This window comes from Urocitellus parryii, chromosome 1 (genome assembly GCF_045843805.1).
Source record: "Urocitellus parryii isolate mUroPar1 chromosome 1, mUroPar1.hap1, whole genome shotgun sequence".
NCBI lineage: Eukaryota > Metazoa > Chordata > Mammalia > Rodentia > Sciuridae > Urocitellus > Urocitellus parryii.
Window position 1 is genome coordinate 96,538,146 of NC_135531.1, and position 27,000 is coordinate 96,565,145.

At 36.2% G+C, this 27,000-nt stretch overlaps 1 protein-coding gene, 1 non-coding gene and 1 pseudogene across 2 annotated transcripts in view; 2 read left to right on the top strand and 1 right to left on the bottom strand.

Annotated features, from left to right (window-relative positions):
* Ndfip1 (Nedd4 family interacting protein 1) overlaps positions 1 to 25,043 on the top strand; it is a 50,795-nt gene extending 25,752 nt beyond the window's left edge. Inside the window, exons 3-8 of the mRNA XM_026384391.2 lie at positions 3,373 to 3,503; positions 7,637 to 7,724; positions 8,654 to 8,778; positions 13,051 to 13,117; positions 16,371 to 16,476; positions 24,059 to 25,043. Of these exons, the coding sequence (XP_026240176.1) occupies positions 3,373 to 3,503; positions 7,637 to 7,724; positions 8,654 to 8,778; positions 13,051 to 13,117; positions 16,371 to 16,474 (515 nt within the window). The 3' untranslated portion in view covers positions 16,475 to 16,476; positions 24,059 to 25,043. The remainder of the gene's footprint in view (positions 1 to 3,372; positions 3,504 to 7,636; positions 7,725 to 8,653; positions 8,779 to 13,050; positions 13,118 to 16,370; positions 16,477 to 24,058) is intronic.
* Positions 12,841 to 12,913, bottom strand: Trnaa-ugc (transfer RNA alanine (anticodon UGC)). The gene has a single exon. It is a non-coding gene; the product is annotated as a tRNA-Ala (tRNA).
* On the top strand, positions 20,095 to 20,426 carry LOC113179670 (10 kDa heat shock protein, mitochondrial pseudogene; annotated as a pseudogene).
* Positions 25,044 to 27,000: the final 1,957 nt, after the last annotated feature.

Below are 27,000 nucleotides of genomic sequence, written 5' to 3' on the forward strand. Positions count from 1 at the left end.
TTGCATGTATGAGCCACTGGGTTCAATCCTCAGCACCATGTAAAAACAAATAAATAAAATAAAGGTATTGTGTCCATTTATAATTTTAAAAAATATTTTTTAAAAAATGACATTTAAAAAAAATGACTATGCCAGCAGATTAATTTGTAATGTCTTCATATAACTAGGTTAAAAGAAAAATAAATTATACATGGAGTATTTATAATAAATGATGTACATACATGTGTTTTTTATATTTTGTTATGTGTGTATATACATGAATAGTTATTTTAATGTGGAAAAGTGAGCTTTTTTTTTAAGTAAACTCTTTAAACTGGATTACATGGCAGTTTCAATTTAATTTTCATGACCTTTTTTTTGGTACTGGGTATTAAGCCCAGGGTACTGAGCTATATCCCTAATCTTTTCTGTTTCTTATTTTGAGACAGGGTCTTGTTAGGTTGCTGAGGTTGGCCTTGAACTTGTTATCCTCCTGCCTCAGCCTCCCTAGTTGCTGGGATTACAGACATGTGCCACCACAACCAGCCTACATTTTCTTTTAAAAGTTTTATTATTTTGCTTTTCACATTAAGATCTGTATTCCATCTGCAGTTGATTTTTCTATATAATATAAAGTAATGTGCAAGATTAATTTTGTTCTAGTTTGGACATCTATTTGGCTCCAGCACTGTTATTGAAAAGACCATCTTTCTCCACTCTTCTGTATTACCATTATTCTAATTCAGGTGACCATATTTGTGTAGATCTCTTTATGCCTCACTATTGTGTTCTTTGATTTATTTATCCTTGTGTACCCTGCTGTTTTATAAATTTGATGTCTGATTATGGGTCCTTCAGCTTTAAAATTTTTTTTAATTTTTTTAAATTTTTGTGTTACTGGGGGATTGAACCCAGGGTCTTGTGCATGCTTAGCAAGTGTTCTGAGCCACAGTGTCAGCCCTTTGCACCCATTAAATTATTATAATTATTATTTTTTAATGCCAACTCCTTTAATGTTTTACTTTAGAGATGGGGTTTGCTAAGTTGACCAGACCAGCCTTGATCTTGATGATCCTCTTGCCTCAGCCTCCAGAGTAGCTTGGCTTACAGGTTTGAGCCACTGTACTGGGTTCCTTCAGTTTTTTAGCTTTTCATAATTGCTTTGCCTATTCTTGACCTTTTATATTTCCATGTATATATATTTTTTAAATTTTTATTTATTTATTTATTTTTTGGGGGGGTAGGTACAATATCTTTATTTTTTTTATGTGATATTGGGGATCGAACCCAGTGCTCCACGCATGCCAGGCGAGCATGCTACTGCTTGAGCCACATCCCCAGCCTCCATTTATATTTTAGAATCAGGTTGTCAGTTTCCATAAAATGGACAAAACAAAAGCTCTGCTAGAATTTTAGTTCATATTACACTGTATTTGTGGGTCAGTTTGAAGAGAATTAACATTTTTATATATAATGTTGTCTTCGAGTTTATGAACATGATTTATTTATTAAGGCCTTTAACTTCTTTCCATATTTTGTAGGTTTCATTGTAGAAGGTCCTGCACACTTTTTATTCCATTTCTTTTTAGGTGTTTGATATCTATTGGTGCTATTGTAAATGATCCTTTATGATTTCATTTTCCATTTGTTGCTGGTATATACAAATATGATTCATGGTTTTTTAAATTTTTTTTTATTTTTTAAAGAGAGAGTGAGAGAGGAGAGACAGAGAGAGAGAAATTTTAATATTTATTTTTTAGTTCTCGGCGGACACAACATCTTTGTTGGTATGTGGTGCTGAGGATCGAACCCGGGCCGCACGCATGCCAGGCAAGCGCGCTACCGCTGAGCCACATCTCCAGCCCATGATTCATGGTTTATATTAACTGTATATCCAGAGACTTTGCTCAATTCTCATATTTTAATAGTTTATAGATAATTTTGGATATTCTACATATGCAGTAATGTCATCTGTAATTGACAGGTTTGTTTTTTTTTTTTTTAAATCTTTTTTTTTTTTTCTTGTCATATTGTACCAGCCTAGGACTTTTAAGAAATGTTTAGTTAGAAGAGGTAATAGTGTATATTTTTATTGCATTCTCTAATCTTAGGAAAGAAAACTTTTAATAATTTATCATTAACTATGTTTTTCACCTTTTTTTTTTTAGTAGAGATTTGTGACCAGATTAATGAAGTTTTTTTTTCTTGTTTTACTAAGTGTTTTATGGGTATGAATTCTATCAAATATTTTTTATGCCTATGTCATGATAGTAGAATATTTTTCCTTTTTTATTAATGATGTGCATTATGTTGGTTGACCATTTTAGTAATAGGTTACAGTAAAAATTTTGGAAGTTAATTATAATTAAATTAAAAATGTTTAAAACTTGATGAGAATGGGAATATTTTTTCAAATTTTAAAATTTTTTGGAAGAATTATGTAGAAATTTAATCCACTTACAGCTCTATATTTTCTGCTTGTATTGGATCTTTCATAAGAGAGGTCAATGAGAATGGAGGTGCAGTGTTAAAAAGAGGAAATGAAAATTTTAATAGAGATAAGTAATTGTTCTGTTACTGAATTAATTAGCTTAATTAAGCATACCAAAGGAAATAATATGTGGTAAAAAATCATGTGAAAGAGTTAAAGTACCAAAATAAGAAATGAATTTTAAGCTTTGGCTTTTTTTTCTTTCCAGTTGATTTACGCGTTGTTAATAGGAGGAAACCACAATACAGATTTACATATACACATGTGAAGTATTTTTTGCTGAACTGTTTTCCTTATTCTACTATTAAACTTACGTGCCTTTTGAGAACCTACACGATGGCGTTCTCAAATAGTGTTTGAAAAGCAGTTGGAAATAAGGGTCCAAAGTGAGTCTAGATTTCAAATAACTGAGAATTGAATAAATTTAAAAATCATCCATAGTCTCTTACATTCTTTTTTTTTTTTTTTTTTTTTGGTACTGGGGATTAAACTCAGGGGCACTCTACCACAGAGCCACATCCCCAGCCCTTTTTATATTTTATTTAAAGATAGGGTCTTGCTAAGTTTCTTAGAACCTCACTAAGTTGCTGAGGCTGGCTTTGAACTCTCCATCCTCCAGCCTCCTGAGCTGCTGGGATTACAGCATCACTGCACCCAGCTTTTACATTCATTTCTAAAAGTCTTGGTTTTTTTTTTTTTTTTCTGTACTGGAGATTGAACCCAGGGCCTCAGGCTTACTGGTCAAGCGCTCTACCACCCAGCCTTACATGTATGTCTTGGTTCAGTTATTCTATATGTATCTTAGGAAAAGAATGGATTTTATTTGCCACAATTAATGGAAATCCTTTTATTCCTTTACTTCAGCGACTCATCAGACAATGGTGACTTTTTTTTTCCTGCAGCCTATTTTGACTACAAAGATGAATCTGGGTTTCCAAAGCCCCCATCTTATAACGTGGCTACAACGCTGCCCAGTTATGATGAGGCTGAAAGAACCAAGGCTGAAGCTACCATCCCTTTGGTCCCTGGAAGAGTAAGTATAGTTTGCCATTCTGATACATGATGGACTGTTTTATGGGAATTGTTATTTTCATTATCCAATTTTGTTATTCCTTGGGATAGTATTGATTAGTAAAAGTACAGCTAATTTTAAACAAGTACGTTTTCTTTTGGGATAATAAATATTTCTTCCTGAAAAGTAATAAGTTATAGAAGTATGAATGAGTAGATAATCGATCACTACAAAAGTCATCTCATTTTTTCTGTCTCTAAAACTGCTGCCACAGCTTTCTTAAGTCTCTTAGGGTGATTGAAACATCTTGGAGCAGGGACTGATTTAGGAAACACTCCGACTGCCTTGATTCTGCACAATTAATAGATTGGTGTTAGGTAGGTAGTTGCTAGGTAGGTCTATAGAAAGAACAAATATGTGCAAGTTCATAGAATTGAACTTCCTCCAGCAGTCCAGATAATATCATTTGTGAGGGTATAATGAGTTCAGATCTCATCTAGCCTGATGTTGATTCATGAGAATGAGATGAGATAAGCCCGCAGAGATTTTGGGGTACTCTTGGCTCTTGATGTTTTTGTAAGCAGTATACATATAGTTTCATAAATATTCATGCAGGTCAAGATCGATGCATGTAGAACCTTGAGCCTCATATTGGAAAGTTGGGGCAATCAGGGTTTCAGGGTCTAGGCCTGGCAAGAAACTGGAGGGAGTGGTAAAATAAGAAGAGAAGTCCTGCTAGGCATAGTGGTGCACACTTTTAACACTAGCTACTTGGGAAGTGAGGCAGGAGGACTGTAAGTTAGAGGCCAGCCTCAACAACTTAGCAAAACTCTGGCTGGGGTTGGGGGTGGGGTGGGGTGGACACCTGGAACAGCTGGAGGTTGAAGCTCAGTGGTAGAGCACCCAGTGTGTTCAATCTCTAGTAGTGGGGGAGGGCAGAGAAAGAAGTTCCCCTGACTTTAGGATAGTGGGCTGTTTATAGGCTGTGCCTACTATAAGGAGTGGAGCTTCTAAAACCACTGCTTGAAAGAAATAGTTTATAAGCCCAGTAAAAGCTGATCCTACATGATAACATCCATTCAGATCTTGTTGGTACTAAGGAAAAACTTAAGAACCCTTGTGGAGTTTATTGTCTAAACACAAAACAGTCCTGACCTGCTGTATTTACTAGAAGCAAAAAATGTGCTTGGTACTGTGCTTGATGCTTTTATATATTTTGTATATTGTTTTCAACCCTCAAATAACCTCTCAAAGTAGATAGTATATTATCTTCATTGTATTGATGTAAAAATTTAGGTCCAAAGAGATGAACTAACTTGCCTGAAGTCATTTGGCTAATAAGTAGCAGAAGTGAAAGTCAACCCTAGGTATTCTAGACTCTAGAGTCCTTCCTAGTATGTTCAGTGTACTCTATAAACCTGTTGGAATAGATGGTAACTAGAGTACTCTGGAGATGATTAATACCATTTGTGGGGGTATAATGCTAGACTGAGGCATTTAAAATTTGTATCTGGCTCATCTTTTATTTGAAAAGTATGCATAGTTATGAGCTTTTTTGGGGGGTGGGGTATAATATTGGGGATTGAACCAAGGGCCTCACATATGCTAGGAAAGCACTCTATCACTGAATTACACCCCCACCCCCTTTTTGGAGACAGGATATCTCTCCCAGGCTGTCCTTGAACTTGGAATCCTCTTGCCATATTCTTCCTAGTAGCTGGTATTATAGGCATGTACCTAAGAGTTTCTTAATGCTGTCTTATTCAGGAGATATGCATAGATCACTTTTTTTGTATAAGGTGCTACATATTCTGTAGTGGATGAGTAAAGAGCTTTGTATATATTAGGATACAGAGCTTAAAATCCATCTAGGTTAAAAGGCCCACAGATATTCATATCTACTCTGAGATGAGCAATGAGCATTAAGAACTGACTTTTTACTAGGTGATCATGGGGAAAGTTGGGATTTGTAGTAGGCCCAGAGTTTTGATGAATTAAGAGCATTCCAGAGGGAAAAAGCCCAGAAAGCAGATGTAAATTTAACCCAGTATAAGGCAGTTTTGTGGATGTAATCATTGTTTTTTTTCATGAGAAAGGACCTTCTAAAGGGAAATAGAAAGATGTGACCAGAGCTCTCATTTGTATGATCCTTGGGATACTAGACTGAGGCATTTAAATTTTGTATCTGGTTCATGTGGAGTCCTTTCAAATCAGGAGTATTGAAGGGATAGTCTAATATTTTGGAAACATTAATCTGGCAACTATTTATGGGAGAAATCATGATAGAAAAGATCCCAAGGACAGGAAGAACATTTAGAAAGCGTATACAGAATAAGTTGCTTCATGTATTTTTGGTGTGTAACTTTGAGTAGCTATGCAAAAAACAGTTTGTTTCTGCCTGTCTTGCACACCTGTAATTCCAGCTACTCAGGAGTCTTCGGCAGGAGGATCATGAGTTCTAAGTCAGCCTGGATTTAGTGAGATCGTGTCTCAAAATAAAATTTAAAAGGCTGGGGACGAGCTGGGTGCAATGATGCAAATCCGAGTGACTCTGGAGGCTGGAGCAGGAGGAATGCAAGTTTGAGGCCAGTCCCAGCAATTTACTGACCCTCAGTAACTTTATGAAACTGTTTCAAAATAAAAAGAGCTAAGGAAGTAGCTCAGTGGTAAAGTGCCCCTGGGTTTAATTCCCAATACCCTTCCACTCTCCTTTAAAAAAAAAAAAAAAAAAAGACAAGATTTTATTCTGCTAATATTAACTTAGATTTTTAATATTTTTGAAAAATTTGTTTTAAGCTAGGCATTGTGGTACATGTCTATAATCATAGTGACTAGGAAGCCTGAGGCAGGAGTATCTCAAATTCAAGGCCAATCTAGGCAACTAGGTGCAAGACCCTGTTTCAAAATAAAAAATTAATAAGGGTTGGGGGTGTAGCTTAGTGATAGAGTGCCTCTGGGTTCAGTTCATGGCACCACCAAAAAAACAAAACACAACTGTAAAACAAAACATTCTTATAAAGATTTAAAATGATAGGGGAAGTGTGTTCAGTTAGAAAAAACAACTGCCACTGCCACTTCCCTTTCTTTAGTTCCCTTCTCCAGGGTAACCACCAGTAACAGTTTGGTATATATGTTCCTCTCCAGACCCTTTTCTGTGTAGGACAAGTTTTGATTTTTTTTTTTTTAATTTTAGTGCCTTTCTTGAGCTATATAGAGCTTGTTACTTTCAGTTTTAAGTTATGCTCAATTACCTTTAAATATCTCAGTACATACCTACATCAGTTGAAAAGATAAGCCACATATGTTGGTTTTGGTCAAGATTATGTTCCTTTTAAATCTGCAATATTGTGTTTTCAAGTTAGGATAGAAAAGATCCTGTATGCAAGTAAGACTGTAGGTGAATTTGTTTCAGACTTATATACCAACACAAACAAATGCTTATGGACAAGTTGAGCAGTGGGCAGCTCTAGAGATTCCTTATGTATCATGCTGTCTTCCTCCTATCTCCTTAGTACAGTCCTAAATTACTGTTATATTATAGGCCCTAAACAGGCCCTTGATTACTGATTTTCTAGAATTTAAGTTAAATGTGTAAACATTTTTTAAGATAATTTTGAAAAAGAAAATAGTTCTTTGTGAACTTTAAAAAATATTTTTCCCCACTTTACCACTGAACTACATTCCCAGCCTTTTATATTTTTTATTTGAGACAGGGTTGCATTAAGTTGGTGAGGGTCTTATTAAATTGCTGAGGCTGACCTTGAACTTTCAAACCTTCTTCCTCAGCCTTCCAAATTGCTGGGATTACAGGTAGGCATCACTGCGCCTGCCTGTGAATTATTATTATTATTATTTTTTACATTTGAATTAGATGGGATATCATTTCTCATTTTGAACTTTTAAATTATTGAAATGTATTGTTAAAAGACTTTCCACTGGGGCTGGGTGTGCAGCTAAGTGATATAGTGTGTCCTTAGGAGGTAGGAGGTCCTGGTTTCATTCCCAGCACCAGTGGGGGAAAAAAAGAATTTGGGTTATAAAGTGAAAAATTTATTTAGAAAACCATGGAGATTAAAAAGAAAGATTTATTTCAACTCTAATTATATCTTTTATTTTATGATGCAAAATGAAATTTACCTTTTTCTTTCAATTAGGATGAAGATTTTGTGGGCCGGGATGATTTTGATGATGCTGACCAGCTGAGGATAGGAAATGATGGGATTTTCATGTTAACTTTTTTCAGTAAGTATATACACACAGCAGAGTCACTTCTTACAAACCAGGGTGCTTTGGATTAATATGTGGAAAATATAATTAAAGCAGTTATGGGAGGGCTGCATTTTTACATGAGCTAAGCTTCATTTTCCAAGTCCACAGAGTCTCTTTACATTATTCCTACTCACACCTAATCTGTAGAATAGGAATTAAATGCCCTTGTCTGATAAATTGTCTTCTATAAGCATCTATTTTTTGATAAGTCAAAATCAGCCTGATTTTTTCCCTTTGATATTATTGTTCATTTATCTTTTCATGAGTCTCATTTAGAATGAGCAACTATTTTTTTTTCCTCTCTCTATTAAAAGAAAGAAAATGCAATGTTTTTAGAGGTAATGTTTATAAACTGTTAGAATTCACAGCAGGATGAGTAACATGAATCAGATTATTTGGGGGCACCAATTTAATGGCCAAGGTATTTATTTATTTATTTAAATATTTATATGTATCTTTAGATTTTTAGGTGGATACATTAGTTTGTTTTTATATGGTGCCGAGGATCGAACCCAGTGCCTCATGCATACTAGGCGAGCACTATACCACTGGGCCACCACCCCAGCCCCAGGCATTTATGTTGTTTGCTGAAGTATATAACATACAGTGAAGAGCACAGGTCATGAGTATACAGTTTTGGTGACTGTTAAGGCATTTTGGGCATGAATAGAAATAAACATAATAGTATAAAATGATATTCAAAGAGGATTTTTTTTTTTTTATTGCTTTTAGGAGAAGACAAGAGGATGGATGTTTGGGAGAGGTGGGGTAAGGGTTGTGAAGGACAGGCTGTCTTTTATCCTTGGGAAAGTCACCGAAGCAGAGGCAGATGTAAAGGACATTCCTGCTTCTTCTTTAATAAGACCTGGCTGGCATTTTTTTTTCCCCTTCTGCTTTTTCAGTGGCATTCCTCTTCAACTGGATTGGGTTTTTCCTGTCTTTTTGCCTGACCACCTCAGCTGCAGGAAGGTATGGGGCCATCTCAGGATTTGGTCTCTCTCTAATTAAGTGGATCCTGATTGTCAGGGTAAGTTGTACAACAGGAAAGATAGATCCTCCAGAGAGACAATAATCAGAATGATTTTGAATGTTTGACTTTTTTCATTTGCATTTTCGAAGTTATCTCAACATTTAAAATTATACTAATCTTTGTTTCTGGTTTTATAATGTAGTTGAACCAAAATCAGTTGCAAGTGGTTCCTGCATCCAATTTTTGTAGTTAAATCTAATGAATATTGGTTTATTCTACAGGTTGTTCACCAGCTGCTTTCTTTGTTTTTATTTATTTATTTTTCATGGTGCTGAAGATTGAATGTAGGCTTCATGCATGCTAGGCAAGCATTTTACCACTGAGCTACACCCCAGCTCTGCCTTCTTGTTTTTAATACTTAAGATAATGTGTATGTACAATCCAAATTAGTTATTTGTATAATAAAAAGGATATCACTTCTTTGGTGTTTCATCAAAAACAGGCATTCCTCTCATTAATTCTTCTGAATTGTTAATCTTAATTTCTTCTTCTTTTCTTCTCTCTGTTTTCCTTCCTTCTATGATTGGTTAGGGCAAAATATTTGTGGAGACAACAATATTTAACAAATATTGCTCCATTAGGGATCAGATTAGAGAGATGTGTGTTCCTTCAGTGATTTGGGAGTTGCCAGTTAAAATCATACGAAGTTATTTAAAGTTATAAAACATCCCAACTTTTAAAATATTCTCTGATTTCCGTTAAGTTTATTATTGCTATTGTCTTCCTTATAGAGCAAATCAATTTACTCATTGTAAGTTGGCATACTTAAATACTCAGTTCTTCAAAGTAGTTCCATTTTATTTATTCTGGAACACTTTTAACATTTTTAGGTTTCCAGAATCCTTTAAGAATCTGATAAAAACCAGGAGTTTTCCCCCTAGGTAGCTAATGTACATTCATCTAAAACTTGGGCTTTAAGTTAAGAACTTAGGCCACAAAGAAGTTTTCATTCCTTCTCTAAATCTTGTTATACTTTATTAAGAAATAAAATACTATATCATGGGCCTCTCTTATTTTCAGTTCAGTTCCCTGTGATCAATCCAAGTCTGAAAATATTAAATGGAAAATTTTAGAAATAAACAATTTGTTCATTCTGAATTGCATGCCATCCTGAACAGTGTGATGAAATGAAACATCCCACTCAAAACCTGAAGGATTGTTCTGCTAGTGTACTCATGCGGAATAAACTTCCCACTGTAGTCACTTAATAGCCATCTCAGTTATCAGATTATCAGTTATCAAAACCCTTGGGTTCAGGTCATCCTTATTTTACTTAATAATGGCCCCAAAGTATAATTCATAATTTGGATATGTCAAAAAGAAGCCATAAAGTGCTTTCTTTTTGTTAAAAGGTCAGTTCTTGATAATAAGTGGGCAAGAATCATAGACTGGGGTTCCTCTTCCTTTCTCCCTTCCTCCCTTCTTCCTCTTCCTCTTCTTCCTTTTTCTTCCTTTCTTTTTGGCAGTACTGAGGATTGAACCCAGGGCCTTTTAATGTTAGGCAAGTTCTCTACCACTGAGCTATATCCCCAACACTTTTTTATTTTATTTTTGAGACAGGATCTCATTAAGATGCCCAGCCTGGCCTCAGACTTGCAATCTTCCTGTCTCTCTGGGGTTACAGGAGTATACCCCCACACCCTATTTACTGAAGTTTCTAAGGTTTATAATACAATATGATATTTTGAGAGCAAAACCATGCTCACATAACTTTTTTCACAGTATATTGTTAAAATTGTTTTAATATTAGTTATTGTTAATCTCTTCCTGTGCCTAATTTATAAATTAAACCTTATTGGAGGTAGGTACGTATAGGAAAAAAACATTTTATATGTAGGGTTTGGCACTATCTGCAGTTTCAAGCATACACTGGGGGTCTTGAAAGTCATTCTGTATGGACGGGTGGGGAACTGCTGTATATGAATTCTCAAACTACAGTAAATTCTTTGATATCAAAACCTCCAAACAAAACAGATAGAATTAGTTACTCATCTTTCTTTGAAACTAAATTTTTGACTGATTTTTAACTGATTCAAATGATGAGCTTAAATCAGTTAGGATGCTTTTTGAATGTGAATAACTGAAAACCCAGCTCCAAGTGGCTTAGAAAATCAGAAAAACAATGGAGAAAGTTTATTCTCCATGAAAACGAGTCCTGACATGGAGGTTAGTTAAATCAATAGTTCATGAACATCATGAGGGAGAGCTGATATTTAGCATGTTGCTATCATTCTCACTAAAGGTGGCAGTTTCAGATACTACGTTGAAACACAATGGCACTCAATAGGAGAAAGGGAGTTACAGGTGGTTTCTCCATTTGTAATGGAGTCATGTCCTGATAAACTTATTTTGTAAGTTGAAAATATTATTAAGTCAAAAATGCATTTGATAACACCTAACCTACCAAATGTAGAGTAGCATCAGAGTATACAGTAGAGTGCCAGTTTCCCCTCACGATTACATTGCTGACTGAGAGCTGTGGTTCACTGCTGCTGCCCAGCAGAGAACGTTGCATGTGACTAGTGCAGGAAAAGAGCAGTACTTTGAAGTATGGTTTCTACTGAATTCTTATTGCTTTCACACATCTTAAAATTGAAATTTTTTAAGTTGAAAAATCTTGTTGGCCTATCTGTATTTTTTGTTGTTGGTAGTTTTTTCCCCATTTCTCTGTAAGAGCAAGGAAGCGTTCTCAGAAATCCTGAATTTCTGTTGGCCAGAATGACACCCTGTGTTCATTTCTAAACCAGTTACTAGCAAAAGCATAGGATTAACCAAGGTGAAGGCAAGGCTAGAGGAGTAGGAACAAAACTGGGCTTTGTAGAAAAGAGGCAATATTAGGAAAACCATTAGTTTTAGCACTGCATAAATCAAGTAAAACTCTCATTGAAGCATGTTTTAAAAAGGGCAAATACTGTGTTAGGGGGGAGTATTTTTTTTTTTTTTTGAGAGAGAGAGAGAGAGAGAGAGAATTTTTTTAATATTTATTTTTTACAACATCTTTGTTGGTATGTGGTGCTGAGGATCGAACCCGGGCCGCACGCATGCCAGGCGAGCGCGCTACCGCTTGAGCCACGTCCCCAGCCCTGGGGGGGGGGGAAGTATTTTTTAAAAATCAAATTTTTATATACTTTAAAAATTTTTATATACTTTAAAATTATAGGCGTGGTCGGGCGGGTTGGCGGGGGCACACACCTGTAATCCCAGCAGCTTGGGAGGTTCGCAAGTTCAAAGCCAGCCCCTCAGAGAAAGTGAGGCACTAAGCAACTCATTGAAACCCTGTCTAAATAAAATACAAAATAGGGTTGGGGATGTAGCTTAGTGGTCCATTGCCCCTGAGTTCAATCCCTGGTACTGTTAAAATGATACCAAGACCCTCAAATAACTCTCAGACCACACATTGCCATTCCAATTAAGCCCTTATTGCTGGCCAGTGGCAGACACTCTACTCTCTAAAAGGAAGATGGTCAGAGTAACGTGCCCACCTTCAGTTGGCCTCATATTTAAGCCAAAAAACCACAAAAGGGATGTTTGGAGGTTTAGCCAATGTAAACAAGCAAGTACAGAAGCTGAATTGGATAGTTAATGAGACAATGCAATGGGTACATTGGTATTTCCCACAGGACTTTCCAGATTGGCATAGCAGCAAGCAAGCAGAAAGGAAGTGGGTCAAAATGACCTTAGTTGAGTACAAGAGAATGATTACTAACGTCTAGATAATCAATCTCTGACAAGGGACATTGCCCAAGAAAGATGGAAAGCAAAGAGAACAATTTTATATTGTATAAGAATTGCTAGGTAACTATTAATGGGTACAGAGGTGGGGCTTTCCCACAGGAGAAGCATTTCTTACATGATATGGAGTCTCAGGATAAAATGGAGTCTGTTTGGTCATTGCACTTCCTGGCCCATAATAGCACCAAACAAAAAAAAAAAACAAGGAGGCCATAAAACTAAAGCTATAAAAGGACTGCTTTTCATGAAAGGAAATAGATTTGCATTTATCAGATCATTTCAAATCAGTAACACATTAACATACTTCAACTTGCCTTTTTTTGTGTGGGGGAGTGCTAGGGATTGAACCCAGGTCTTTGTGCATGCAAGGCAAACACTCTACCAACTGAGCTACATCCCCTCATCCACTTTCTAAACTTTTCTAAGGGCTAAATGTCAGCAGTGGTTTAACAAATGCCTTGTATATTATGCGCCATTAAATTACTGTGTAAAATTGTATTTGTTAAGCTGATATAAAGTGTTTTCCTTGTTTTTTAGTTTTCCACCTATTTCCCTGGATACTTTGATGGTCAGTACTGGCTCTGGTGGGTGTTCCTGGTTTTAGGTAAGCACTTCTAATATAAGAAAAGGAGAGAAAAATTTATGTTAAATTTTACAAGTAAAATTACTTTTAGTAAACCATCATCTCACTTATTACATAGCAATATAATAATTATCCATTAAAAGTATAATTTTGAAAATGTTTCTTTCTTAAAGATTAGGCTGTTGTCACCATCAGAATAATGTGCATGAGTCTGTAGTGGTTTTTCTTAACCCATTTATGGATACTTCATCCCCATTTGATCAGTAGGGCATTACTCATGAGAAGACTGGTTAATCTGTGGAGTTTCCTCCCTATTATTGCCACAAAGTGTTGTTCACAAACTCGGCCTCAAATTGCTCATAGGTGTATTAAACTCATGAGTATATATAGTTCATTTTTGGTTAGATCTCAGTAGACAACAGAAATGGATAGCCTTATTAGACATAACTTCTGAAATGACTGTTATTGGTTTTCTAGAATTCTTTAGTTTACCATTTAAGAATTATTTTATAGTGGGGAGGAAGCTTCAAAAAAAAAAAATCCAGGTAGTTCAGACTATTACTTTTTGTTGTTGTTGTTGGTGGTGGTGGTGGTGGTGTTGGTGTGTGTGTGTGTGTGTGTGTGTGTGTTTTGTGTGTATAGTGCTGGGGATTAAACCCAGGACCTTGTGCATGTAAGGCAAGCACTCCACAGAAAATGTGTATGATACAATAAGAGAGGCCATCATCACTGTTGTTACATCTTAGAAGCAAGAGATGGGCTGTTTGCAGCTGTTTGATGTGATTGCCACGTTCCCCATTGGTGACACTATTTTCTCCTACCTCCTGGTTTGGGCCCTCTTGTTGCCTCTGTATTAAAGATTCTTGGTGGTATTCTGCTCATGGACCTGGCACAACCTAGTGACCATACCCAGTAGGTGCTTAATAGGTTTAATAGATTCAGGACCTGCTTTGCTTAGTTTGACAGAGTCATGTGTTGCTGACCCTAAATTTTACATAGAAAATACAAGTCATTTATCACTTTATTCCCTGTCCTTTTCTGCAGGCAGCATCATTCACTGTGCTGTTGGTCATTGGAATTCCAGTAATTGAAGAGAGAGAAAGTGATTTTCTTTTTCCCCCTCCATTGATTACTGAGAAGTTTAATAATAAAAATTACCAACAAGACAATAACTTAGGGAGAATAATTCTTTGATTTGCTTATTCTCTAAATTGTATTTTCAAGAGAAAGCCTGACTACCCCTCTTTCCTGAAGTCTAAAGTTAAATCAAATCCTGAATGAACCAAAGCAGAGTTATTAAGTATGTGTGCAGACTGGTTGATTGCAGCATAAATTATTTAAAGAAATTTAATGGATAGATTTTCTTTTTATTTAAAAGTTTCATGGAAGATGGATTTATGATACTTTATCATTGATCATTCCTGCTGTGTACTGTTTTCTTATATGCAAAAACATGTTAAGACATTGGTTATACTTATATGCTTTTGCACCCAATGTTTGGGTCATTTTTGGAACTTTTCTCGAGAAGAACTTGTTTTATGGAGTTTCTTCTGCAAGGGACTTGGCATGGGTCTCAGACTAGAAGCTCATGAACTACATCTAGCCTGTGGTTGTGGTTTGTTTCAACTCTTTGTTTTGTTTGTTTATATTTGCAATACTGGGAAATAAACCCAGGGGGCACTCTACCACTGAAATATATCCTCAGCTCTTTTAAAAATTTTTTGAGACAGGGACTCACTGAGTTACTCAGGCTGGCCTTGAATTTGCAGTCTTTCTGCCTCAGCCTCCTGAGTTGCTGGGATTATGTTACTATGTCTAGCTGTACCACAGTTTTTTTTTTTTTTTCCTTGTAGTTGTCAACATTTAAAAATCAAAATTTTTTCATAGAAATCATCCATGGGGTTTTTGTTTGTTTGTTTTATGTTACTTTTCTTAAAAGTTGGAGTATCCAGCAAAACTGATCTATATTCTCATCCCACACAGCACTCTTTGGTTGGATCTGAGCTGATTCATAGCTATCCCTTTCATATACAGGTCACATGCTCTCCCTTTTAGAAGGACTCTGCCTCCCCCCACGCCCATCCCAGTATTTGGAAGGGTAACCCTTAATTTACTGTTGTGTGCTTTTTTTAAAGAAAATATTTTTTTAGATGTTGGACCTTTATTCATTTATATGCAGTGCTGAGAATCAAACCCAGTACCTCATACATGCTAGGCAAGTGCTCTACCACTGAGCCACAACTCCAGCCCTACTGTGTGCTTTTGATGCCAAAACAGAATCGGATTCACTGAGCCCAGCCACAACAACTCTTGCTTATTGCCCAAATCATTTCTCCTGAGTACAAAGTTTTCCACCTCTGAGTATACTTAAACATGTGTCCAAAAGAAAGTGATGGACTAAAAAAGAGGGAGGAGGGAACAGGTGAAAGGGTAGTGACTGCTAATGGGCACAGGGTTTGGGGGAGTAAGAAACATGTTTTAAAATTAGACTGTGGTTATGTTGTACAAGTCAGTAAGTAAACTGGAGCCCAGCTTACTATATACAGTAAACTTTATGTATCTTTCAATAGCAGTGTTTAAAATGTACTCAAAACTCAAGGACCATCTCTGAAGGAGAGTCAGGAGTGTGTGGTTTCCATTGGAGGGGTAGCATCACCTCCCCACAAACCATTTCAAGAAGGGCAGACTTCTGTAAATGGGTAGACTCTGGTATAGTCATTAAAACAAACAAACAAAAACAGCATTAATGAGAGTAGAGAAAGAAGAGCTTAATAGCAGAGAATATGAGAAATGCTATAATAGGTGGAGGTATCCTGACATCTAGTGGACAGCTTTATGTACTGTCATCAACAACAAAAAAAATCTCAAGAAAGTTTAGAATATTTTTTACCTGAGAAAAACTCTGTTCTAACTTCTCCCTGTTTTGGAACTTATTATCTTGGATTACTTACTTACTTTCTTCCTTTTTATTTTTTAAACTCAGTAGATAGTGTGGCCTTCAAATATAAATGTCTGGCCTCATCTTTTCTTTTTCCTTTTTAGACCTATTAGATTCTCAATATGCAAAATAGACTTTTGGCTCATGAGATTATGCCTTCTCATTGATAAATGGATAATTTGGTATAAAAAATCTTTTGGAAATTCTGGAAATTGCTCATGCTTTAATATCCTTTAGCAGAAAAATGACAAAGAATTGTTATCAAGAGGGATATTTCTGGGGTGGGGACTTAACATGGAAATTATAAATTCACTTGACTTTTCTTTTTTAAATTAGGCTTTCTCCTGTTTCTCAGAGGATTTATTAATTATGCAAAAGTCCGGAAGATGCCAGAAACTTTCTCAAATCTCCCCAGGACCAGAGTTCTCTTTATTTATTAAAGGTATGAGGGTGGGGTGGGGTGGGGGTGGGGGTGGTGTGGGGGAGGTTGTGTTCTTATCCCAGTGTAATCATGCTACACTGAAGATTTCTATTCAGTTTTAGAGTAAGTGTTTGTGATAGAGGGTAAATAGAAGGTAAGGAAGGCACAGTCCCTGTCTTTTTGTAGTTTCTACATTATTAAGGGGTGGTCTACAAAAAAACATTGATAAGGGCAAGTGAGCAAACTGCCATAGGAGAAAACATCATCTCATGCTTTAATTATACCAAGGAAGGAACGGTCTTAAAGCTGTCATCAGGAAGCTTCATTGCTTGATTAAATCTCACATCCTCTTAGTGTTGTTCCAGTTCCAGAGGACAGTATTCAGAAGGAACCCTTCATGCCTAATCACTCTTATCTAATCATGTAGAGTCCCTAAGGCCAGAGTGAGGAGGAGAGACTATAAGAGTACTTTAGGAATTCCATTTGTCTGGGCTACTAATAAGCTCAACAAGGCTTCTCTCGCTCGCTTGCTCTCTCTCTCTCTCTCTCTCTCTCTCTCTCTCTCTCTCTCTCTCTCTCCCCCTCCCCACTGGGGATTAGACCCAGGGGTGTTTTACCACTGAGATATGTCCCCAGCCCTTTTAATTTTTTTTATTTTGAAACAGGCTCTCTGTTAAGTTGCTGAGGGTCTCATTAAGTTGCTGAAGCTGGCTTTGTTCTTGTGATCTTTCTGCCTCGGCCTCTGTAGTCGTTGGGATTACAAGCATGTGCCACTATGCCCAACAGGCTTATATCTTACATCTTACAACTTCCCTGGTGACTTCTTTCGCATCACACCCATATATTATTACTCTTGTGGTGAGGGGAGTCAAACCCCACAGAAGGAAGGGGAGAAAGGACCTTTCTCCTTGCTTAGAACAGGAGGACTAAGCCCTGCCAAAGCTCTTTGATTCACACATGGTTTTCCCAAGAGGCTGACTCCATCTTACAGTGGTAGACAGAAATAGCTACCTAAAGGAAGAGATAGGGAACCTTGGGAAAAGAATATGCCAGATAAAGCTCTCTGGTAAGACAATCTAGGCCCTCGTGACTCTATTCCTTGGGTTTTTGGGAGCTGTGTGGATGATAAGAGTGGAATGTTGAGTACCACTCAGAGGTCAGTACACAAGGTTTACAACAACATGTGTGTAGCAGTAGTGACAAATGTTAAATGACAGAGTTTTAGCAAGTGGAAATTTGGATAGCGTGGGAACAAATTTCAGAGTCACTTAAGGCAGAGTACAGAACAGAAATAGAGGCAGTGACCCAGAGGCTTGGGAGGCTGAGGCAGGAGGATCGAGAGTTCAAAGCCAGCCTCCGTGAAAAAGCAAGGCACTAAGCAATTCAGTGAGATCCTGTCTCTAAATAAAATACACAATAGGGCTGGGGATGTGGCTCAGTGATCCAGTGCCCCTGAGTTCAATCCCCAATGCCATACCTCCCCCCCCCCAAAAAAAAAAGAAAAGAAATAGAGGCAGGGAAATACAAATGACAACAACTCAATGGGAACATAAAAGAATATAAAGAGTTGAGACTAGAAAACAGGTTCAATCAGTGTTCTTAACGATCTTGAGTATTAAGCCCATTTTCAGTGGAAGCATCAAGTTCATAGAGCTGCCCTTTAACCCACTGACATGTTAACTGGGTGCAAGCTAAGCCCATGAGAACATGAGTTTGTATTTGCTGTCTGGTATCATAGTTTATGTAGGTAATGATGTACTAAAAGTGGGTTTCTCAGTTTTGAAGGCTTATGGTGGTCTCAGGTATATGGTGTATGCTTCAAGAAAATTAAGTACTGTATTTAATTTGCCATGTTATGAGGCAGTGTTAAAAACTTTTAAGCAAGAGAATAATATGATTATACCTTCTTGAATATAACAAAATTTTTTTTCAAGTATGATATAATCTTACCATTATAAAGTTTTCCATGTGTCAGATACTGTATTAAACATTTTACATGTAGAATTAAATGTATGTATGTAAGTAACAGATGGCTTAAACTGTGTTAAAGTTATTTCTCCAAGGGATTATGTACTTTGTGGTTTTTTTTTTAAAGGGAGAATCTTAATATTACATATTTAAAAATGTGTGGCACGTTATGAATTTGATTATGGTCACAAAATCTGGACATGGATTAACACTGGCTTGGGCCCTAAGGCCTGTGGTGTGTCTTTGTGTCTAGGACATTCTAACTTTAAGAGGCCTATCAGATGTTCTGTGCTGTTTTATTCAATTACTGTTGTCATCTTTCATCTACATATCTGATTATAATATACAGTTAGCCTTGGATTAATTCTCACATAGCAAAGATCAAAAGTTAATGCTTTTTACAGGGTTCTTTACAAACAGGGCTGAAATCACCACAAATCTCCCCTAAAACATTGCTGTGCAAAAGATCCAGAGGGGATAGATTTCTCTCTTCTTGTAAATAATGAATTCTATAGGCAGCAGTGAATTTCTCAGAGAACTGACATCATCCCTCTGTTCTCTACGTTCTTCAGCTGGATAAAAATTTGAATCTTTAATAGGGAAATGCATTTAATCTTGCTTTTTATCTATAACAGATAGCATAGAAAGCCTGAAATAGTCAGATTTCCTAGATTGTTAGGGACTTTAATGAAAATTTTTTTATTTTCTAAAAATTTGAAATGTTTTATGAGTGTTCTGAATTTAAAACAATACATCTAGCTAGGCATGGTGAACACATCTGTAATCCCAGCAACTCCAGAGGCTGAGGAAGTTAAGATAGGAGGATAGCAAGTTCGAGGCCAGCCTCAGAAATTTAGTAAGGCCCTATCTCAAAATTTTAAAAAGTAAAAAGAGCTGGGGAGGGGCTGAGGATATAGCTCAGTTGGTAGAATGCTTGCCTCACATGCACAAGGCCCTGGGTTCAATCCCCAGCACCATTAAAAAAAGAGCTGGGGATATAGCCCCTTGGGGCTGCAAAATAAATAAATAAATAATAAGTGAATGAATGAATAAAAATAAAAGTATTTAGGGTTATGATATAAAGCAGGCAGTCCTTGATAATAATGCTGTGAGAACTGTTGAGGAGCTTGTTTGAAATCAGGACTGTTGACAGTGCTTCAGCTCTGGGGAAATAGGTCAGTGGTACAGCACACTTGCCTAGCATATACAAGGCCCTGAGTTCAATGCCCAGCACTGCAAGAAAAAAAAATTTATGTATAGTAAATTCATATCCCCCAGTAGAGGGCATGATAGCATTTGTTTACTTTTTCTGCCCAGCATTGACATCCTAGTTGATTTGAAAATCATTCTTAAAATACTTAGAGGATTCAAAACTTCAAAGTAAGAGTTTTGGAGACTTAAAGTAGCGTTTAGAATTCTAATGACATTCTTATTAATTCTCAGAATCTCCAGAGGGAGCCTGAAAAGCCATAACATACCATGGGATTGAATGTGCTTTGTCCATTGAAGGGGATAAGAACTTTCCATTCAGATCCAAATGCATATAGCTTTCTTTCTCTAGTTCAGAGTAAATTTAGTTAGAAGATGTACTGGAAACCCATCAAGTGAGAAAGCTTTTCTTTTATTGACTCCTGCTTTCGTTGATGGTACTGTCACTTGTTAAAAGCTAACCAAGAGTGAAGTCCGAGCTGCGGTGGTGCAGAGTCATGGCTGGACAAGTATTTAGAAAGTTTATTCCACTTTTTGACAGAGTATTGGTTGAAAGGAGTGCAGCCAAAACTGTAACCAAAGAAGGCATTATGCTTCCAGAAAAATTTCAAGGAAAAGTTTTGCAAGCACCAGTAGTAGCTGTGGGATCAGGCTCTAAAGGAAAGGGTGGAGAGATTCAGCCAGTTAGCGTAAAGGTTGGAGGTAAAGTTCTCCCAAAGTATGAAGGCACCAAAGTAATTCTAGATGACAAGGATTATTTCTTATTTAGAGATGGAGACATTCTTGGAAAGTAGGTAGACTGAAACGAATCTCTGTTGAAATGGCGTCCTATGAAGCTGCCCACTCCACTCAAGCTCTGAAATCTTTCATCATGTAAATAATTTCCATGTCTGTTTTATAATAAACTGATAATCTAATAGTATCCACTATCTCAAAAATTTAGTTTCCCTGTACTTGTGTAAACATTTCCAAATAAAACGTGTAAATGGGAAAAAAAAGCTAACTATAGCCAGGCGCTATGGCACATGCTATAATCCCAGTGACTAGGGAAGCTGAGATAGGAGGATCACAAGTTCAAAGACAGCTTCAGCCATTTAGTGAGGCTCTAAGCAATTTAGTGAGAACCTGTATCAAAATATAAAGGGCTGGGGATGTGGCTCAGTGGTTAAGCACCTCTAGCTTCAATCCCTGGTATCCCCGCCCCTCAAGAAAAGAAAAGAAAAAAAAAAAAAAAAAGCTAACCTATAGGCTTTCTTTTTGTCAGAAAGACCACAGAAAGGAAATTTAAAATTTTAAAAATAACCATAGCAGAAAAATAACACACCTTTCGTGCTGTATTAAGATTCAGCATTTTACTAGAGGAGAGTGTAGAATAGTGACTTTTCAGTTTTGGCTACCCAAAATAAAAAACCAACCTGGAAATGATCCCCCAAAGACCAAAGCAGATGTTACAAAAGCCTATTGACACTCATGTAGTCCTGTCAAGTACCCCATTAGAGCCCATGGAGGCTCTGGAAGGCCAACAGGGAAGGTACATTAATTACCTCAGTTTAACTGGTTTCCTACTTGATAACAAAAACCAGAAGAAACTGCTAAAGGTGGACACAGTGTCATCTATTGTGTGACTGAGAGGAAGTAAATGTTCCTTATTATTGTTCAAAAAGAAGCATACCTTTTAGAAACATCTTTACTTGATATGGTAAAAAGTAAAAATTACACTTATTTACTCTGTTCAGGGCTGGGGATGTAGCTCAGTGGTAGAGCTCTTACCTAGGATGCAGAGACCTCCCTGAGTTTGATCCCTAGCACTGTTTAAAAAATAAAAAATAAATGTACTATGTTCACTGAAAAGTACATTTTTATGGACCACTACCTTCTCTGATGCTGCCAGGTAAATGAGGCATACGCTACAGTAACTATAAGGTAGTAACTTAGTTGATTATATCTAACACTATTTGTGTTGTACCAAAAGCACTTGTACATATGAAGTATAATGTATTTAGAAGTCTTTTGAAATAGAAGGAAAATTATCCTAAAGCCCTGGCATTAATGAGCTAGGGCCCTTTTGTAAGTGATTCCTTTATCTTGGTAAGCTATACGTGAGGAAACAAATATTTTAATTTTTTCTATATGATAGCACACACTTCACCTCTTCCAGTTCCTTTAATACCTCTCATTTTATTAAAGGAATTTCTTCTCAAGGTAAAGTTTGATTTAATGGACTTTTGTTTTGAGTGGTAAGACAGTACAAATGGTATTTACAGTGGATTTTCTATTTTTAAAAATTCACAAAACATACATAAGAACTGGTTTGGTTGTCTTCCTTCTTCATTTAAATGATATATAGGCTTTTGGATCCCTTTTGTTTCCAAAGTGGTCAGATCATAATTTAGTATAATGATATCCACAGTCTTCAAAATCTGTTTGTCCTTCAGCTCATATAGTCCACCAGTGTTTATGTGATATTGCTAGTCAAGTGGATGTGAACATGCCTCTGGGTCTTAGACAGCAGTGCCTTTTAGAAGAATCTTTCATTTGGAGTTTGTATGGTCATTGAGATTACCTATGGTAACCTATCTAGTTCCTCTTTAGGGATGTTTTTGTTTATTTTGGTGTGTGGTGTTGGGGATAAATTTAAGTACTTGAACTTGCTAGGAAGGTAGGTATTCTACCACTGAGCCACAACCCCAACACTTTATTAATTTTTTTAAAAACAGGGTCTCACTAAATTGCCCAAACTGGCCTTGAGCTTGTGATCCTCTTGCCTTGGCCTCCCCAGTAGCTGGATTATAGGCATGAGCCACTACTCCCAGCCTCTTAGGGATTTTAAATGATTGTTGAGTGTCAGGCTTTGTCTTTGCATGAGTTAAAGTGGTTTAACATTTAAGGCTATTGATGAAGTAGTATGAACTAACAAATGTTGCCTGTACTGTATCATAATGTTCTTGCAAACTAGTGTTTTGACCTAAGAGGCATTGTTTCATTAGTTTCATCATTAATCAAAACAGATAAAACAGAAATCACTTTGGTTTGTAATGAGTCTGGCCTAGTTACAAAAGCCTCCATTTGGCAACAGTCTGCCAATTTTCTTTTTTCTTCTTGGTTTTTATAGTTCCTTATAATTCCTTGTCTCTCTGATGTCTCTGTATATTCTGAGATCTTCAAATCTTTTATGTCTCTTAATCTAAATAACAGTTGCTCTTGTAGTCAGTATCATTGGTTTACTGAATATTAACTGAATTTGGAGTTTGCGAAAATGTTGATGGTTTTTAAAAGCTATGTTAATTTCCTCCAGTATTGTACCTTGTCTGCATTTGGACAGCCTTTTAAAGATGTATCCAGTAATCTAAGCACAATATTTTAAAAAGTGCCTGGGGTGGAGTTCCTGTGGCTTTTATAGTAACTGGAGAGAGAAAGGTAAACTAAAGGCCTGTGTATGAGCCCATCCAATTGTCAGTTGATCCCATTAAGTTGTCACTTGGTTCTGGGTACTAGAAGTGGTTTCTCAATAAATGTTTACTACAGTAATCAATGTTATCTCTTTAGTGTTTTGTCTTTTAGCATTAAAATAGGGAGTAACTGGTAGTTTTTCCCAAGTTATTTCCATGAGAATCAGAACAATTTACTATGCCAGTATGGAATTGCCTCAAAGTATTAAATTAAAACGTGCATTTAACAAGATGTATGAACAGGATGGGGATATTGCTCAATGGTAGAGTGCTTGCCCAGCATGAGCAAAGCCCTGAGTTCAAACCCCAATACCACCAAAAAAGGTGAGAGGGGCACTATTGACTTTATTCTGATAGCCTATATTTCAATCATATATAACTTTCTTAAAATATTTCAGGATTACATATATTTATTATTTTCAGAGAAACCCCCAGAATGCTTTGGCTTTTTATAAAATTTATTTTTAAAAAGTATTTATGGAAATTGTGAGTTTACAGTGTGTTTTTAAAATTTTGCCTTGGTCTGTTTAAATATAGCATGATATCATCAACATCCTCAATGGAAGTGAGATTGACAGAACTGTCTGGGTAAACAGTAGCTTCAGGTGTGTTAGGAAGATTACTTGAGCATGTGAATTCTGTTCTAAGTTTTAGTCATTCCTGACAGGGTTAAAGGTAGGGTGAATTGTTACTTCATTCTGTTCTTTTGTTAGAACAGAAGAGAGAAACCCCTACCCTCAAAGGTTTTTAGAGAAACAGACCAGTTCTTTCTAGTTTTTGAGGCCTTGATAATGTTAAGGACTAAAAATTGAATGTTTATTGAATACCATGATGTCATTATATAGTAATCTGAAAACTATGTTAAAATGCACTTCTCGTGTCTCCAAACATCCTGCTTTCTTTTGTGACTACATCCTTCTCTCAGCCAAAATAACAAGCTAACTAGAGTTTCAATATTCAATATCCTTCTCTGGCAGATGTTTTCTGGCAAAGGCCTTCCTGCATTTATGAATTCTCTCTCAAGAAGCAAGAGAACACCTGCAGGAAGTGAATCAAGATGCAGAACACAGAGGAATAATCACCTGCTTTAAAAAATAAAGTACTGTTGAAAAGATCATTTCTCTCTATTTGTTCCTAGGTGTAAAATTTTAATAGTTAATGCAGAATTCTGTAATCATTGAATCATTAGTGGTTAATGTTTGAAAAAGCTCTTGCAATCAAGTCTGTGATGTATTAATAATGCCTTATGTATTGTTTGTAGTCATTTTAAATAGCATGGAGCCATGTCCCTTTAGTCAGTAGGGGGCAGTCTTGCTTTAGTCATCCTCCATCTCAAAGCAAATTTGGAATTAAAAGATTTTAGTGTAAGATATGTTTAAGGCTGGCTATTTTAAAGGGGTTTTCTCAAAAGTTAAAAATTTTGTTATGACTGCATTTCTGCACATAATCCATATTTGCTGTTAAAATTAATCTAGAAATTTATTGTACTGTGTGTGAACACCTGGAAGCAAAATTATAGTACAAAAATACATTTAAGGTGTGGTCAAAAAAGTATGTTCTTAATTGATAAATAAATATTAATTTTTATGGTCTGTATTTGAAATTTTGCAGTACCTTATTGTTATGTGGTGTGTACCTAAGGAATTCTAAAGGTGTTGTCACTGTATAAAATAGAAAGTGTAAGGAGAAATGCAACTTAATTACTAAAATGTAATTCTTGACACTGTATAATTAGAGTCCCAGAGGATTAGGTACTAAGAGCAAAGAAAGTATTAGCTTGGAACTTTTGAGATGATCCCTAACATACTGTACTACTTGCTTTTACAATGTGTTAGCAGAAACTGATGCGTTATAAATGTAGAATGATGTGCTTTCTGCCCAAGTGGTAATTCACCTTGGTTTGCTATATTAAAACTGTAAATACAACAGAACATTAATAAATGTCTCTTGTGTAGCACCTTTTACTGTAGATTAGTGTTTAATTTTTTTGGCTTGCATTTGTTGATTGCTAAAACAAATTTTTCTAATCTTAACAGACTCATTCTGTAAATATTAAAAAAAAAAAAAAACTGGTCATGGGTCAGTTTTCAGCACATGAAATCTCTTTCTTTCATATCCTACTCAGTATATTCCTAAAAATATATGTGAGCATTTTATGGACAAAAATGGGGAAAAGTTCTAGAGATCATACATAAATCATTCTGGAATTTCTAATTATGTTTCATTTTTTAGATGTACTCTTAGGTTACTTACTTTCAACCAGTGTTTTTTCGGCATGTTCCCTGTATTTGCTTCTTTTCTCAGTTGAACACAGCCTGTGTTTTAAATCCTGTGTGCACTCAGTTAAGGCTAAAGCTTTCTCATTCCTGCTAGTACATCAGCCATTGAGTTTTGCATTTTCCACGTACTCAAATGAAATATTTAAGAGTCAAATTATTAACAAACCAACACTCGCACAGTAAAATAACTGTAAATTCATTCATCTGCCTCCCACGAACATCCAGAATCAGCATAGGAAGTCTATTAGGGGTGTCAGTATATAATGCACAGAAATGTAGGTTGTTATGCCAGCCAAACAGGAAGATCAAGTGTCTCCTGGACTGACATTTCAGTGATTATTTCAGTCAGTTTTATTGATAACTACAAGTGTTAGTATGGTACATTCTTGTTTAAAAGTTATATTTTGCAATAGACAAGGGACTTTTATGAAAGCTGTGGATCTATTTTTAAATGTTTGAATCAGATTATACCAACATTAGAGTTTGAAACTTTTTATGGCCTATAATATTCTGAGTTCCAGAATAAAAAAATCTTTATCTGAATGACTGTGGACACACAAAACAGAACTATTCAAAATTATCTTGCAGAACAAAATAGAAGGGTCTTAAATCCCATTAACTCAAACACTGTAGACCGACTTTGTGTTTATTCTGTAGGTCCTTGCACCTTATTTGGTTTGGATATTCAGTGAACTGAAATGCTTGCAATTCCTATTTGTACATATTTGGTGGTCCATAATACTTTGTCATATGTAAACCTGCAGTTTGACATGCCTTGAAACACTTAGTCAAGAAGATGATTTTTTTTATTCTTTTAAATATTGTTAAAATTTTATGTACTTTGAGGTACATAAAATTATTACCACATGTTATCTAAAGTCCTTGCTATTCAGGGTAAAAATATTTATGCTATACTGTTATTTTTTATTTTTCTCTCTCATTTTCTTTCTTCCATAGGGTTCTCCTCTGTCATGTTTTGTTGTTGAGAACAGGGTTTTATTGTATTCAGGCTGGCCTTGAATTCATGGGCTCAAGTGATCTTCCTCCTCCGAATGATCCCTGTGTTTCAACCTCCCAAGTAGCTGGGAGTACAGGTGTGTGCTACTGAGCCTGGCATGGTTCATTAGTAAGAATGACCCTTTGGGATGAAGGATGGGTCTTTATAATAAAGTTTTTTGGGGAAAAGATACAGAAGAACCACTGTTATTTGCTTAAAGTTTTGGAATAAACCGGCTCACCAGTGATGACAAAGGCCCTGTCTCTTGTTGCTATTTGAACCATGCATGTTTATGTTTAAAGGGTTCTCTGTAGTTTCTCTGTAGCCATTTTTTTTCTTTTTTCTTCAGAAAGCTCTGGATTGTTTTGTATAGAAACAAAAAGATTATTAAAATGTGCTTGTTAAATTATAAAAATAAATATATTTACTAATTTTGTTTAGAATTTTTCTAAATAAACAATTTTTTTTTTCGTTGTGGTACTGGAAATTGAACCCAGGGCCTTGTGCATGCTAGGCAAGTGTTACTGAGCTACAGCCTCAGTCAAGATATTTAGTGAATTAAAAGATAACATCCTTCCTTCCTTCCCTCCCTTCCTCCCTCCCTCCTTTTGCTTTCTTGTTAAGACTAAGTATATGATTTGAG